This window comes from Copadichromis virginalis, linkage group LG18 (assembly GCF_057382275.1).
Source record: "Copadichromis virginalis isolate Kocher_CV1m ecotype Utaka linkage group LG18, C_Virginalis_male_GT1.1, whole genome shotgun sequence".
Taxonomy (NCBI): Eukaryota; Metazoa; Chordata; class Actinopteri; order Cichliformes; family Cichlidae; genus Copadichromis; species Copadichromis virginalis.
Window position 1 is genome coordinate 29,811,070 of NC_140635.1, and position 14,906 is coordinate 29,825,975.

General features: G+C 43.0%; 1 protein-coding gene across 2 annotated transcripts; it reads left to right on the forward strand.

The window, feature by feature from the left end:
- Positions 1-4,661: 4,661 nt before the first annotated feature.
- Positions 4,662-13,582, forward strand: sall2 (spalt-like transcription factor 2). 2 transcript variants are annotated; one of them, XM_085439210.1, is made up of 4 exons: positions 4,750-4,808; positions 6,339-6,485; positions 8,038-11,903; positions 12,229-13,582. In XM_085439210.1, the coding sequence occupies exons 2-4, from the start codon at positions 6,410-6,412 to the stop codon at positions 12,529-12,531; spliced, it is 4,245 nt and encodes a 1,414-aa protein (XP_085295336.1). In that variant the 5' UTR covers positions 4,750-4,808; positions 6,339-6,409; the 3' UTR covers positions 12,532-13,582. The 2 variants fall into 2 exon arrangements, with proteins under 2 accessions (XP_085295337.1, XP_085295336.1); XM_085439211.1 differs by lacking the exon at positions 6,339-6,485 and having other exon boundaries at positions 4,662-4,808.
- Positions 13,583-14,906: the final 1,324 nt, after the last annotated feature.

The window sequence follows — 14,906 nt, forward strand, 5'->3', positions numbered from 1 at the left end:
GCCCCCCCACACCCTCTAGCAGATTATTACATGAAGGAACCTTTTAAAAAACAAAAAACAAGCGCGTCCATGCTCACAGGTGTACACACGGGTGATCACACCCACAAACTACACCCTTTTTGGCTCCTACCTCAAAGCACACTGTGTTCTGTTGATCTTATGTGCTGCACAATAATGTTTAATATTTAGTATTTACTGTCATATTCCCATATATCATTGTGATGTTGTTTATTCTATTACTCTTGTTCTCTTCTGCTTGCTTTCTTTTTTCTTTCTCAGCAGGTGATCCAGGTGATTGATATATGCATTTTTTTTTCTCTGCCCGTTCTGTTGGTTTTTGTCTTTTGCCCTTCTCCCCCGTCCCTCTTCTCAGCTGTTTCTCTTTCCCTCTTTCTTTCTCCCCTTCTTTCCCCCAGTCAAGTCTGTCCCGTATTCAGTAAGTGAAAATAAAATAAACAATAAAAGGTGAATCAAATGGACCATTACGGCAAGGCTGGGATGGTCAGTTTGGTAAAGTAAATCCGTTGGGCATCTTTCTTTGCCTTTAGACAACAATTCTGATGGCAAAAGAGCCAAACGGGACAGGCCAAAAAAAAGAAAAAAAAAAAAAAAAAAAAAAAAAGAAACACACATGCATACTACTGTATTTTCCCATCACAAAAACTATCAACGTGAACCATTCAGTCAGTGATACTGGGGACAAAACAAACAACATATGCAGCAAGCTCAGAAGGGCGAGGTATTTACCTCTATATTTAATTTTTCTTTTTGTCTTAAGGAATACAAATATATGTGCGTTATTTGCTCTCAAACACAGGTCTTCAGCTTTACACAAAGTAATTTTGTTTTATTTCTGCCAACATTTCCATGCACAGACATGAGAAAGAAGACCTTGGGGTTTTTTCTTCTTTTCTTCCCCAAGCCTTTTTTACAATTAAAAACACGACCTTCAGAATATTCAGTATAGAAATGGATTGGGTTGGATTTCGGCACAAAGATGCGGTGCACAAAGTTGCACACAGAAAAGCAAATAATCACAGAACTTTTGTCAAGGGAACATTTTTGCAATTTTTCTCCTGGCATCTCTGATGAAAAATCTAAAAATTTGGAGGAAGCATCCTGTATTGAGGTCTTACTGTAATTTTCATGCTTTAATAGACACCTCTAAGAAATGTGAACTTACGAGAGCTGATGACATCCATTTTTTTCATTATAATAAAGGTTCAAAATTTCAAAGACCTGCCACATCCATTCAAGAAACACCAATTAGCTCCTGAAATATTCAAATGTTATTGTTTTTTTTAATGACAATGTAACTTCATAGAATTAGGCATGAAGCTAAGAGTTAATAAATAACAAAAAAAACCTCTTTTGTTATTTATTAACTGACTTAACAGTATGAGTAATTTGAATGTACAATATCCTGGACTCTTCAATCAGTAATGTTTCCTAAAGTCATAGGATGTTTTGGGTCTTAAAACCATCAGACGGGTGATAATGCTCGTGCCCATGTGGTGCTACCATAACTGCGACTATTCTCTGGACCCATGGTTTAAACAAATTCTGGCCTCAGTGATATCCAGCATGTAGTAGGTTCTGAGCAGCAGAGGCCTTAAACCTCCTCTAATAAGTCTGAGTTTTCTGCTGGTTGCCGGGATGGATAGTGTGTCTCTCAGGCTGCAAACACTTTTCCTTCACTGGTTTGTGGTTTGAAACTGGCTGTAGGTGTGAATGTGAGCCTGAATGGTTGTCTATCTATTGGGTTAGCCTTGTGATAGACTGGTGGCCCATTGGGGTGTACCCTGCTTTTCATCCACTGCCAGGTAGGATAATTTTTAGCGCCCTGGAAAAGTGGTTAGGATGGATGGATGGATGGATGGATGGATCATAAAGGGGTCTTTATTCACTAGACTCTTAAGAGTAAAATGGTGCATCCAAAACTCACTTTTTTAACGTAAGTCTCAACAACAAGGCAAGAGGATCAGAATGAGGTTGTTAGAGTAGTCAAGCATAATCCCTGAACCATAGTAGCACTCACTGTCTCTTTACCTTTATTTGAGTAAGGACATGTAGGTATTTACGAGATCCAGTCAGACCACCATTGTCCCATTTTCCTTCTTTTTGGAGAGTGGTATGAATGTAAAGGTGTCAGGACGGTGCTCAATTGGGCCCCTAACAACAATAAAAACAAATATCTTCCCCTTAACACTGAGTACTGCGCTCACTTTACAATCTAAGGTATAATGCAATCTAGATAACAGGAAGTGATGTGAGCAACACAAGGCAATGTGAAGCAAATGAAATTTGATGTTTCTATTTTTCAACTTTGTATCATTCAAGACACTGGAACAGTGAATGCCTGCAGATGTTGAACTAGAAAAATGAAATATTTGCAGCATGTGCAGCACTGTCATTGTTATAAAATGTAAGCCGTACAGGTGTGGACTTTCGCTAGCAGAGGTTGCAACAAAGCAGAGAACTGTCATTAACGAGCTTCATTAGAACAGATAGAATAGAATAATCATTTAATTGTCCCACAGGGGGGAATTTGGTTGTACAGACAATTACAGACAAGAAGAAATTGGCCAGGCAAGAGTCTTGGTGGTTCCCAACTTCTTCCATTTACAGATGATAGAGGCCACAGTGCTCACTGGGACCTCCTGCTGCAGATCTACCCTTCCCCAAATCTTTGCCTCAATACAATCCTGTCTTGAAGATCCACAGACAATTCTTTGGACGTCATGGTTCAGATTGAGCTCTGACGTGCACTGTCAACTGTAGGACCTTATATAGATGTGTCCAATCAACTGATTAAAAAGATATTGTAAACTCGTTCAGCATCTAATTACGTAGCACTGGTATTCTTTTTTAACATGTCTTTGAGAGACACCTAGTGGCTTTATTGCTGTAGCACACAAGCCACCGCACCTGTCTGCTTATAGGGAGACATTCTTATGAGTTAAGATAAGACAATAATCAATATCATGACAGTAATACAAATAAAAAATGAGGCTGCTGGCACAACTACATCATTAGCTGACAAAATAAGCGTTGTAATGCACAAAGAAACTCACAGCAGAAGCTTTTTACACTGTTTAACACTAATATAAGCGGTGCATGAACATGAATCATTCATATTTTCTCATAGGGGTCACCAAAGAAAGATAAATTGCCTGTAAATACTCTGGAGGAGACTAGAATTTTTCTTTATATCATCACTTACTTCTACTGATTTTCACATTATTGTCTCCAAAATGAACGAAATATAATGATAGAGTGGCTCAAGTGGGCTGCTCACTTTTTCTTTTTTTGATAATTCAATACAACATCAGTCTGTGGACTACATCTACAGAGATATCTAACCTTAAAAAAGAAAAAGAAAAAAAGAAATCATTATCCTCCTAAGACCCGAACTCTTCCACGGCATGCATTTTTAATTTCTCTTTGATATTTGGGCTGATTGGGACCCGATGATTGTAAAAACAAAGAATTACCAGATTTTCATTTTTTTACCTGATTTTTGTTTCTAAGAAAAACGAGAGCCACATGAGGATATTCGTTTGAAATTTCGATAGAACAGTAACAGTATAATGTCCTCGTAAGTGGATATCAGGCCCCTGTAGAGCAAAATTGAGTATTTTGGTCTAAATAACCCAAAATGTGATGTCCACATATGTGGACGCCAGGTCCTACACAGCAAAATCTCCAGTGTTAAATTAACACTAGAGAGTGTATATATGGGTCCACACCTCTGAGTGTTAAATGCAACACTGTTGAGTGTTAAATTAACACTTTTGACAGTGTTATATGTTTAAAAGTAACCTAGTCAGTTTTGAAGATTAACAGTGGCTAACACTGAGCAGTGCTGATTTTATAACACTAGAATATTTCTAACATTTTGAGTTATTTTCCAGTGTTAGAAAATCAGCACTGCTCAGTGTTAGCCATTGTTAATCTTCAAAACTGACTAGGTTACTTTTAAACATATAACACTGTCAAAAGTGTTAATTTAACACTCAACAGTGTTGCATTTAACACTCAGAGGTGTGGACCCATATAGACACTCTCCAGTGTTAATTTAACACTGGAGATTTTGCTGTGTAGGAGGGTAATAATATGACTCAGTAGTGGTTGTTATTTTTATCAATGGGAACCTCTGTCACTTAAATCCTACATGGATTCATGTCTGCATCAGAGGTGTGCGCGCTCCCGGGCCTGCACTCTTATGTGACATGCACACTGAGAGCCAATGTGGAGGTAACCGTGGTCACAGTTTCCCTAAGGACCGTCTGGCGGCGAGGGCCATTAATTATAAGAGACAGGGAGACAGACACCGAGCCAGCTTAGCAGACAGACAGACAGACAGTACCGCAGCTAGCGCAGACAGGCCGGACAGGAGCAGGCCCCGACAAATACAAAGAGGGGAGGAAGAGCGACACGTAATCTACGGCCAAGGGGTGGAAAAACATAATCCTCCCCTTGTAGCGAGCAGGCTACGGCTATCTGCACCGGTCCTGCTTTCGCTCCTGACCCTGGACTCTGGGTGAACACACTCAGGCATAATAACCCTTTTGTCATAAGAGAAAGAACGCGGTTTTCTACGGAGATAAATAATTGAAAAAAATGCGGCTGTGTGACTGCGCATCCCTGGCAGTGAATAGGAAAATGCTGCGCCAGTGTCCCGGCTGAGAGACGGAGCCGATCTTTCCCAACACAAGCTCCCCGGCTTCCCCACTCTCTCTCTCTCTCCCTCTCTCTCTCCTGTCATTACACAATATCGCTGCCAAAAATTCATCGTTTCGAACATGGTAAGTTTTCTTTGTGTTATATTTAACGGGCTTGTGTCGGCGACGCGCGGCCTGTGGGGGAAATGCACATCCGGGACTGCATTTTTTTCCGGAGAAGTCATAATATTTATGAATCATAACTTGTTATGATGTAGGAACGCGCGTGGCGTGCAACAGGTCGCCGTACAGTAGCGGGGACGCGCATCTCAGGGCCAGATTTTGAGCTTGGTTTCCAAACACTGGTGCTCACATACACACACGGGCGCGCGTTCAGCCTTTGTATACGCGATCAAACTGGCGAGATGGCACGAAAATCATACTAATATTAAGAAGAATAAGAAGGCCTTGTTGGAATGATGGAGACCAGGTTAAAAGGGATGATATTATCCGCTTCGACTGTTTGTCTGCTATTAGAGTAATGGCTTCATTCTCTTTTGCAAGACACCAGCGATTACACAATGACACGTAGGTTATTAGCCAAATGATTTCCTTTTTAATCCCTACAATATTCCGAAATCACTGCCTGGTTTGGACAGAAAGCCTTTTTCCCAATATAATCTTGCTGTTAAGAACGTCAGATTAGTGGATGGTTATTACCCGTATTAATTACTGATTTAGAATTTTGGCTCCATTATTATTCTGCCCAAGCCCCAGTAAGAGAGGGAAGAAGGTGGATGCTCTTTGGGTGGGGGACTGTCACGGGGCCCAAGTGGAAAATGTATTTTTCTCCTCAACATGGCTGTGTTTTTTTCCAACTCCACGTGCTAAGCAGCCGTGATGAGGTTTGAAAAGGGAGCATTGTGTCTCCAGTCAGTGGCCTTATGTGTTGGAGAGGCTCGGAGAGGGTGATGTTCACTCAGCTGAGCTCCCTCGACGTCATTGTTGCAAATTTCACCTGATTTCAGGCGCTCTGTTTCACCGAGCTCACGCAGGAGGCTGTTTGTGGAGGTGTCGGGAGGGGGGAACACAGCCCACGCACACTTTGAAGTGTCGGTGTTCGACAACACGCCCCGTGACAGGATGCGTTTGATTTATAGTCTCGGGAAACAAGGTTTTAGCGGATACGGATTTCTTCCTTCCTTGCGCACTATTAGCTTTTACGTTTTAACAATCGACTGCTCGGGGAGGACTCATAATGTGATGAACTTGTGCGTAAATGTGTAAGGGTTTACCGAACAGAAGCAGTGGACTCTCGGCTCAAAAGATGGGGTGTTCACTCGCCATTTGAATGCAAAGTAGTGGATGAACAAGTGAGCTGTGTGTATGCGTGTGTGCGAGTGTGTGTGTGTCCAGAGAAGGAGGGCCAACGCCGTGTTTTCAGAATAGAAAGACTTGTTGAGAGAAACTGTCACACATGCCTCTTTGGTTCTTGTATTCCCCCCCTCTTCTCCACAATGCCACAAACGTGGAGCCACTTTATTAAGTCTAATCGAACCGGATCACCCGGTGTCAGATTTTTGGAAACCATACTGTAGTTTGTCTTTATTTATTTAATTCTTTTTTCTTTCATTTTTTTTTTGTCTAAGTAATTTAGTTACCTGCTTTTTTCAGTGCGCAGGGAGACAGAGTAAAAGTTGTGTGTTGGCCAATGCGCCCCTGCGTCGGTCCCATCCTGTTGAAGCATGTCCCGTCGGAAACAGAAACGACCCCAGCAGCTTATGAGCCTGACCCTGGGTGCCTGTCGGAAACTTGAGCATGGTGAGACATAGACTATATAAATCAATAGAACAATGATCAATAATAAGTAAGACGATATTCACATTGGATGCCGTAGTATAGGAGACTTAGCCTTTTCTTACAAGTACATTAAAATGTAGTGCTTATTTAGGATGTACATTTACAGTTTAAATTAAAATGACTATTAGCTCCTTTGGGACTTCAAATATGTTTTTACTGTTTATATTTTAAGCTTTGTTGACTGAGATGTAATCATTTACTCTTAATCAGCCTTTTATTAATTCAATTTAAGTGTTTCAATTGAGTTCATTTGCGCTAAAAGTTTAACCAAAGTTAAATGTGCATGTTATAGCATTGTGCTAAGAAAATGGCTTGCTGGAATAATTTGAGTGCAGACGCTTTAATTCCTTCTGTGCAGGTTTAAGCCTTAAGCTGCTTCCTTGGCCCTATTAAACCCAAGTATCTTCACTCCTCTCACACTGCCAGTTTCAAACACACAGACCACCCACATTTCAGAAAAACACAATAAATCAAAAGCAGTATCACTGAAAAACAATGCAAGGTGAACCTGAAGGCGTGTGCTATGAAAAGGGTTAGGGTTTGAAGCAAAGACGTGAGCACGAGAAGGTCAAGGAAAAAGAAACTTTGTGGGGCACTGTATAAGGTGTTCTAACTGCAACAGCCCATTGTCCCCATTCAGCTTTGTTGCTAGCCACTGAAGCATGAACATGCCCACAAAGACGTGTGTGTGAAGGCGTGCGCGTGTGTGTGTGTGTACACACAGTTGTGTGTATTTGTGTCCGCTTGTCCACTTCAGTTACAGGAATAGGGACCCCATTGTGTCACAAAATTGTAGCTGTTGAGCTAACAGCAGGAAGTTCTGTATGCATTTGGGTGCACGTGAGTATACAAAGTGTTACGGAGTTTGCTTGCAGAACATATTTGCTGAGTCGTCATGTCTGTCATGGCCTTTTTGTTTTGCTTGCACGACAAACTCTTCCTCTGGCTGGCCTATCAGGAATGGGACCCCCAACTGTTTAAAGTCAGTTTTACTAGCCAGTCAGATACCCTGCAAAGTGTTCAGTACTTGACTAAGAACTAACTCTTGACACCCCTACTGGGCCAGTGGGGGATGGGCTCTTCAGTAAGACAGACTGAATGGAGGAAGAAAGAAAGAAAGAAAGAAAGAAAGAAAGAAAGAAAGAAAGAAAGAAAGAAAGAAAGAAAGAAAGAAAGAAAGAAAGGCATAGATGAAAGATTGCCTTAGGATGCGTCTTATTTTATTTTAGGGAAGTGGAGGTCTTGTGTGTGTTTCCCTGGAAACAAGGTGGTCTCCTCTGCGGGTGAGTAGTATATTCTGAGTGCATGTGTGTGTTTGTGTGCAAGCATGTGTGTCTGTGTGCAGACAGCAGTAAAGAAGCAGCACAAAGAGAACAGGAAAAAACATTTAGTTTAGTTGGCTGGAAATTAACCCCTGAGGCCAAAATTCACCTCCTATAGACCATTTGTTTTTTCATACCCTTCACGTGAAGTAGCCACCTAAATTTCTTTTCCTTTTTTTCAATACCTGCAGATGACACCTCGGCACTGAAGTCACACTTCTTTTCATTTATCACGGATTCTACTTTGTGCTCTTTGTCTTCTCCTCAAAGCTCCCAGCTGCCCCATACGCTCTGTTCATCTCTCAAGGGCTCTCAGATCGCCTCTCAACTTACTGAGGGTCAATCCCTACCTTGTTCACCGATAAAGCCCCACCAGCAGCCTCTCAAAGACCTACAGCCCTCCCTTTCATCAGACTTCCCTTACTCCCCTCTCACATCCCACATACAATTCTCACCTGGCTTCAAGTTGTTTGCCAGCAATTCCGCAGCTTTCGTAAGTGCTGTTACCTACCCTCCCACAAGCTCACAAATGGCCTCTCCCAAGCTGGGACTATCAGCCACCACCACAACCTCTTCTTCCTCCTCCTCATCCTCTGCTTCTCTATGTCCTCCACCACACCCTGGAAGCCCCAGTCGTGTGCCCGAAGGCCCTCCGAGTCCTGTTACACCTACCCCAAGCCCTGGAGTGTCATCTGCTTCGGGTGCACCTTCTAGGACCCAGCTGAGCATAGCTTTGATCCTGGAGGAGCTTCGGGTGTTGCAGCAAAGACAAATTCACCAGATGCAGATAACAGAGGAGATCTGTAGACAGGTCCTGCGCCTTGGTGGAGCCTCCTATAGCATAGACACACCTGCCCAACATCTTCTCCCTTCTGTACCTCAGCTCTGCCTGGAAGGCAGTAAAAGGGCATCTAGTCCAATAACCCAGCCAACTGCATCTCAGCCTTCCACCTCTATGGCTCCTCTTCTAGCATGTTTCTCCTCCCTGCTTCCCTCCCAAGCAGTCAACAAGCCCACACAGCAATGCACCTCCTTGTCTCAAATCCTGCAGCCTAACAAGGTGCAGATGGAGGAAACAGGTGGGGCAGCTGGTGCTCATGGTCTCACAAGGGTGAGCTCTCGCTCATCAGCTCCCTTGAATTCTTCCTCTGTTGCCACCACAGTGGCTTCCTCCACCTATCCGCTAGCACTGTCATTAGCTCTACCCAGTCGGTATCTTCATGAGAAGTCTCCAAATACTACTTCAGTGAGCGGGCACAGTGGTCTCTCCTTCCTTAACACACCCCTCCCCACATCAGTACCTATAGTCCCAAACTCACAACATGCTCTGCAATCTGCTTCTAACGGAGGAGAATCTTCTTCTGCATCCAGTTCCAACAACACTGTCGGCCGTCTCCAGCATGCCTGTCGCTTTTGTGGAAAAATGTTCAGCAGTGATTCAGCCCTGCAGATACATCTCCGCTCACACACGGGGGAACGACCCTACCAGTGCCCAGTTTGCCTCAGCCGCTTCACTACACGAGGTAACCTCAAAGTTCATTTCCTACGGCACAGAGAACAAAACCCCGAGCTTTCGCTGTCACTTCTGCCACCGTCTTTGTTTGGGATTGCATTAGGGACTACTGCGGGATCGGATATGGGACAAAACATGAGCAGCGGTAGCAGTACTAGTGCCATGAATACGATACAGAAGAAGCGAAAAAATAGGGCTGAGGATGAAACATCTGGAGACAGTTTGGAAATCAGTGGTTCTAGTACTGGGCTACCACTAGGGGCTTCTGGAGGGTCGACCCCATCTTCCCTACCCCTGCCCCCGAGTGTTGATCTAGCGTTGATTTCCCACTCTCTCCTGCAATTTAACAGAGCTGCAGTGGTAGCTGCTGCAGCATCTATCACAACTGGCTCATCCAACTCATCCTCCTCATCGTCTTCCTCCACCTCATCTCTCGCAACCTCCCTTCTCTCAAACCCTTCCTTGTCCTCATCTTCTGCCATCACAGGATTATTCAAGGGTGCCAAGCAGCATCACTTTGATGAAAACACTCCTCCCCATGCCCCAGTGCTTTCCCCTGCTGCCTATTCCCAGCTAGCCCACCTACCTAAGCTTCTTTTCCCAACTGTCTCCACACCTTCTTCTACCCCAGCTGCACACTCATCCCTCTACAACCATCCAGCTTTGGGCTTGCTCCGCACCCCTCTACCTTCTGCTCCAGGCTCCCACCAACATGCTTCTTCAAGCCATTCCCAGCTTTCCTTTCCCTTCTCTTCTTTTCCTAAAGTCACAGGTCCACCCACAACTACCAATGCATCTTCCCTGCCTTCCTCCATAGCCCCCACTCCTACATCGGAAACCTCTAAGCTGCAAAGGCTGGTCGAGAAGCTAGAGAAGGCCCCTCGACCTTCCTCTTCTCCATGGAGTTCTTCCAATACTTCCAATTCTGTGATGGAAATGTTATCTGGCAGTACCACTACCTCTTTAGCAACTTCAGCAAACAGTAGTTTCACAAATGCCAGCAATTCTACCACATATGTCATGGCATCTCCACTGTCTTCTAGCCTTGTTACTACTTCGGTTTCAAACTTCACTCGCGAAATGGTAGCTGCCCTAGGCATGGGTGCCAATGGAGCAAGTGCCATGGCAGGAGGCATGTTACCATCACTGATTACAGATCCAGCTGGTAACCTTACATCCAATCAGTGTGGGGTGTGTCTACGAGTGCTGAGCTGCCCCAGAGCATTGCGGCTGCACCAGGCCACACACCTCGGAGAACGGCCTTTTCCATGTAAGATATGTGGACGATCCTTCTCTACCAAAGGCAGTCTGCGATCCCATATTGCCACCCATCATGCCCGGCCCCCCAATGCACGTGTACAGAACTCTTGCCCACTGTGCCAACGTAAGTTCACTAATGCTCTCGTGCTTCAGCACCACATCCGTATGCACCTTGGTGGACAATTGCCTCCAGATGGCACAGAGGATTCTGCACATGAGAGGCCAGCTGAATCTAAAGCCATATCCTTGGTACAATCTCAGTCCCAGTGCACTGACCCAAATGCTACTTCAAGTAATACACCTCCCCTCGCAGGCCATTCAAAGAGTATGGTTCCAACTCAACAAGTTAATACTGCAACAGTTGCCTCTGTCCCTGCCTCTGACAGTATGAAATCAGCTGAGTTCACTCAAAATCCAGGCAAGTCTGCACCCTCCAGCCCAGACCACATTCCCCCCTCTGACCTAAGCCCTGACCCCTTTATGAATCCCACCACACAGACTTCACCACCAGGCAGTGCAGACCCCCCTGTGCTTACTGTCAGTGTCCCTTTGCCTGCATCCCAGCAGACAGATCAAGCTTCACCAACTGGCGAAGACAACCAAGTTCCACAAGCCACTGTTGGTTTCAATCTTCCAAAATCTACCCCTTCACCATTTACTTCCAGTGTTACCAAAACCACAGAATCACCTACTGCTACTGAGATGGACTGTGGAGAGGATGAAGTATCTACCTCTTCCGATGCCTTCCTTGGCTCTAAATCAAACGTAGAGGACTTGCAAAGCACACCTGCTCTCGATGATCCCTTTTCCTACACCTGTCCCAGCACCACCTCTAACCCCAATCTTTGTGACGGTAATACAACAACAACCTTGGAATCAGACCCAGTCTCTCCAAGGCCCCAATCACCAGAGCCCATAAATAAAGATAAAGAGCTCTCATCTCCACCCACAACACCAAAGCAAGACCAAGCAACTGTGCCAGAAGGAGAACCCAAGCTGACGTCAGCTTTGGAGGATACAGACAACACTGGAGCTGAAGTAAGAGGCGAACCCCAGAAAACAGCCACTTTTGTAAGAGAGACACGTCAAAGCTTTCATTTTAGTTCATATGGGAGGGAAGAACGGGCAGATGGCATAAGTGGATTCGGCTCAAGTTCAATACTGGATGCTTCTGGCCCCATCAACCTTGCTCCAACCCTCCCGTCTCCGATGTCTCGTCCTGAGAAGAAGACCTACTGCTGTGCTGAGTGTGGAAAAGAGTACGCCAGTCGCAGTGGGCTGAAGGTAAGGAACAAGTTCCATCATTTATATCAATAAGATGTGTAGTTATGTTTGCACAATTACTGTGTTGAACAGAGCATTTTGTCCTACACAAAAGAGAGTTTTTCATTCCCACTGTCACCAAGTGCTTTACTGTACAATGTAAAGCACACTGAGGTGACTGGTGTTGTGATTTGGCACTAAATAAATTGAATTAAACTGAATTGAATTAAGCTGGACTCTAAAATTACCTCTGCTGTGCAATTTTAGCCTACCCAAATTCTATTAAGATTTGTCTTTACAAGATGATGATTATAAATAAAAATCTTTCAAATCTATTCAATTTTAGGGGCACATGAAGCATCACGGCGTGGTATCCAAAACATCACGTCCGTCAGCCCGGAGTCGCCGTTCCTCCACTGACCAACTTCCTTCTTCTACATCTATGACTTCCTCAAACATTCCAGCCACTAGGAGCTCAGCAGGCTTCTGGAACCAGTATCAAGCATTCCTCAACACCAGCGCTGAGCCAACTGATGACCCAACCACTGCAGGCCGAGGAGAAAACGAATCATCAAAATCTCCTGTTTTGTCACAGATGGATCCAAGAGCCCACGAGGAAGCTGGGGAAGAGTCCAGCGAAGGGTCATAACTCGCATAGCCGTAACTGGCTGGTAAATGTTACGGTGTTTTTGATTGTTGTTTACGTCTTGGTGTAACTGTACGGGCATATCATTAGTACTGCTTCCTTAACACATTTCAGGTTGCCTGTCAATGATAGTCAGAATAATATGTTTGTATATTTAAAGTTGTGAGTCAATCAGCTTGGTCCTGTTGTATTAAAAAAGAGACAGCTGTAGTGCAAAAAAAAAAAAGTGTGTATTCAAAGTAACAAAATTAGCCCAGTTATAGCTGGATTTGTTAAAAAGTGAAACTACCATTGTCTGTCTGACGTTCTTAACAGAGTAAAATTTGAAATGTTTGGTTATTAAAAAAGAGAATGGGTCATAATTCATATTACGTTTAAACATCCCAACAGGCTCAGATAGATAAATCTGATATTACTGGCTTTGAGTCATAGGAAATGAAGCTACAATAACCAGTTTAAACCATTTTTGGTAGTGTTGTAAACATGTAGACACTTTTGTTCTGTTGTGGCATGTACCAAATCTCATCCATCTGACACCAAAGGAGACTCGAGCCAACCAAAAGAAAATATTTTGGAAAATACTACAGCAAACTCATGTGTGTTTCATATGAAGAGAATTCTTTTGCTGATAGGGATGAGTAAACAAATTATTGGATCTAAAACTACATCTTGCTTTGTAAAAGTCAACAAGGTGAACAATATGAATGTGTTACTGGGGGGAGGGGGGGGTGTATATGGAGTCTTTTGTCCCCGTCCTGTGGCTCTTAAAACTACTTGCTCCTGCTGTGATTTCCTTTTCACTACCTTGTCCCGTCAAACCAGAAGCACACCTGCAGTTTTTGTGAGCCCAGTGAGGGCGCGATCCTTTGTGTGACCCTTGCCCTTCAGCTTTGTGAGTATTATGATTGTCGTTTAGTCCAAAAGTACTATCTGTAAAACCCTTTCAGTTGCTAAAGTTACTAAAACTTTAAGTTTGTGTATAGAATGTATAAGAAATCTGTCTGTTTGTTGTACGCTGTTATTTCAGTATCTCCACATTAAAAACTAATTTGGGAAAAAATATATATTGTTCAGTCTTGTTCTTCCCCCAAAGGGAGGGAGTATGTAGTCGGTTCAGTTTGTTTGTTTGTTAGCACTCTAGCATCCACAGTCTTCAACATGTTATTTTCAGACTTTGTATGATGCTAGAGATCAATAAAATCTCCAGCTGATTTAATTTAGGGGAAAACTGAGTCAAAGTCAACTTCACATTAAATGTTGAAAATCAGTAAAAACTCTATAAAACACAACTTTTTATGGATCATCTTCAAACTTCACAACAATATACTAGGCCATGGGGGACATGAGAACCTAGGTTGGCTAAGCATTTGACCTTCACCTTCATTTCTAGCACCCAAGGTCAAAGTTAACCTTGAAAATAAATTTCAAGAATCCATATTGAGTAATATACGATATGAAAGGGCATGGATAGAGCTGTACAACACACTTTATATTTTTTCAATTCCTACAACGTCACAGTGACGCCATAATGTTTCATGCACTATATCATAAAATTTCAGGTCTTTACAGCTTTTAGAAGCCAAAGATTTCAGCCAGTTCTGCGTCAGTCATGAGGAAAAAGATAACAAAATACACCATTTTAGTATGTAATGCTTCATGGTCATAGGTCAAAGGTCAGGGTCACATGAATTAGGAAAACACTTCAGTTTCCATAGGATCATTTCCAAACTTTAAAGCAATATATTAACTACAAGCACTTTCTTTGTTTGAGCTCTTTAAAACTTTATATTTACAGCACAATGTTACATGTTTTACAATGACACAAAATGATTTATATGCGATTTATATTAAAAATACTGACATCAGCACAAATGATCTGTGAAACAATACAGATGGCATTATTGGGGATTTCCATATTACCAGTGCTGACATCAGCCTAAAACATCAACATTTTAGTAAAGCCCTTAATCCATCGGAGTGCTCCTGTTTAATTATTGTATCTTATATGAACGCCAAGAAAAAACAGAGGAATTTAACACATGCACACTAAACAAGACTGCAGTTATGAAAGGAAACAAATGCAACACTCACAGAGGACAAAGAAAAAGAAATGAGAAGCATGCAAGACAAAAGGCACACATTTGGATGTGTACAAGTAGCGCACTGGAGGGCGCAATTCCCCCCCTTTTTTAGCACAGTTTGCTGCTTCGTGTAGCTAAATTATTATATGATGTTTACAGTGCATTTGAGCACTTTTTGAACACCCTTTATAAAAATCTGCGAAAATTAATATGTTAAAGATCAGAAGACTTAAAAAGCAGCAACATAATAGTCTACCATCTTCGGCTTGAAACGAGGTTTTAGGGAAAAGGCTGATT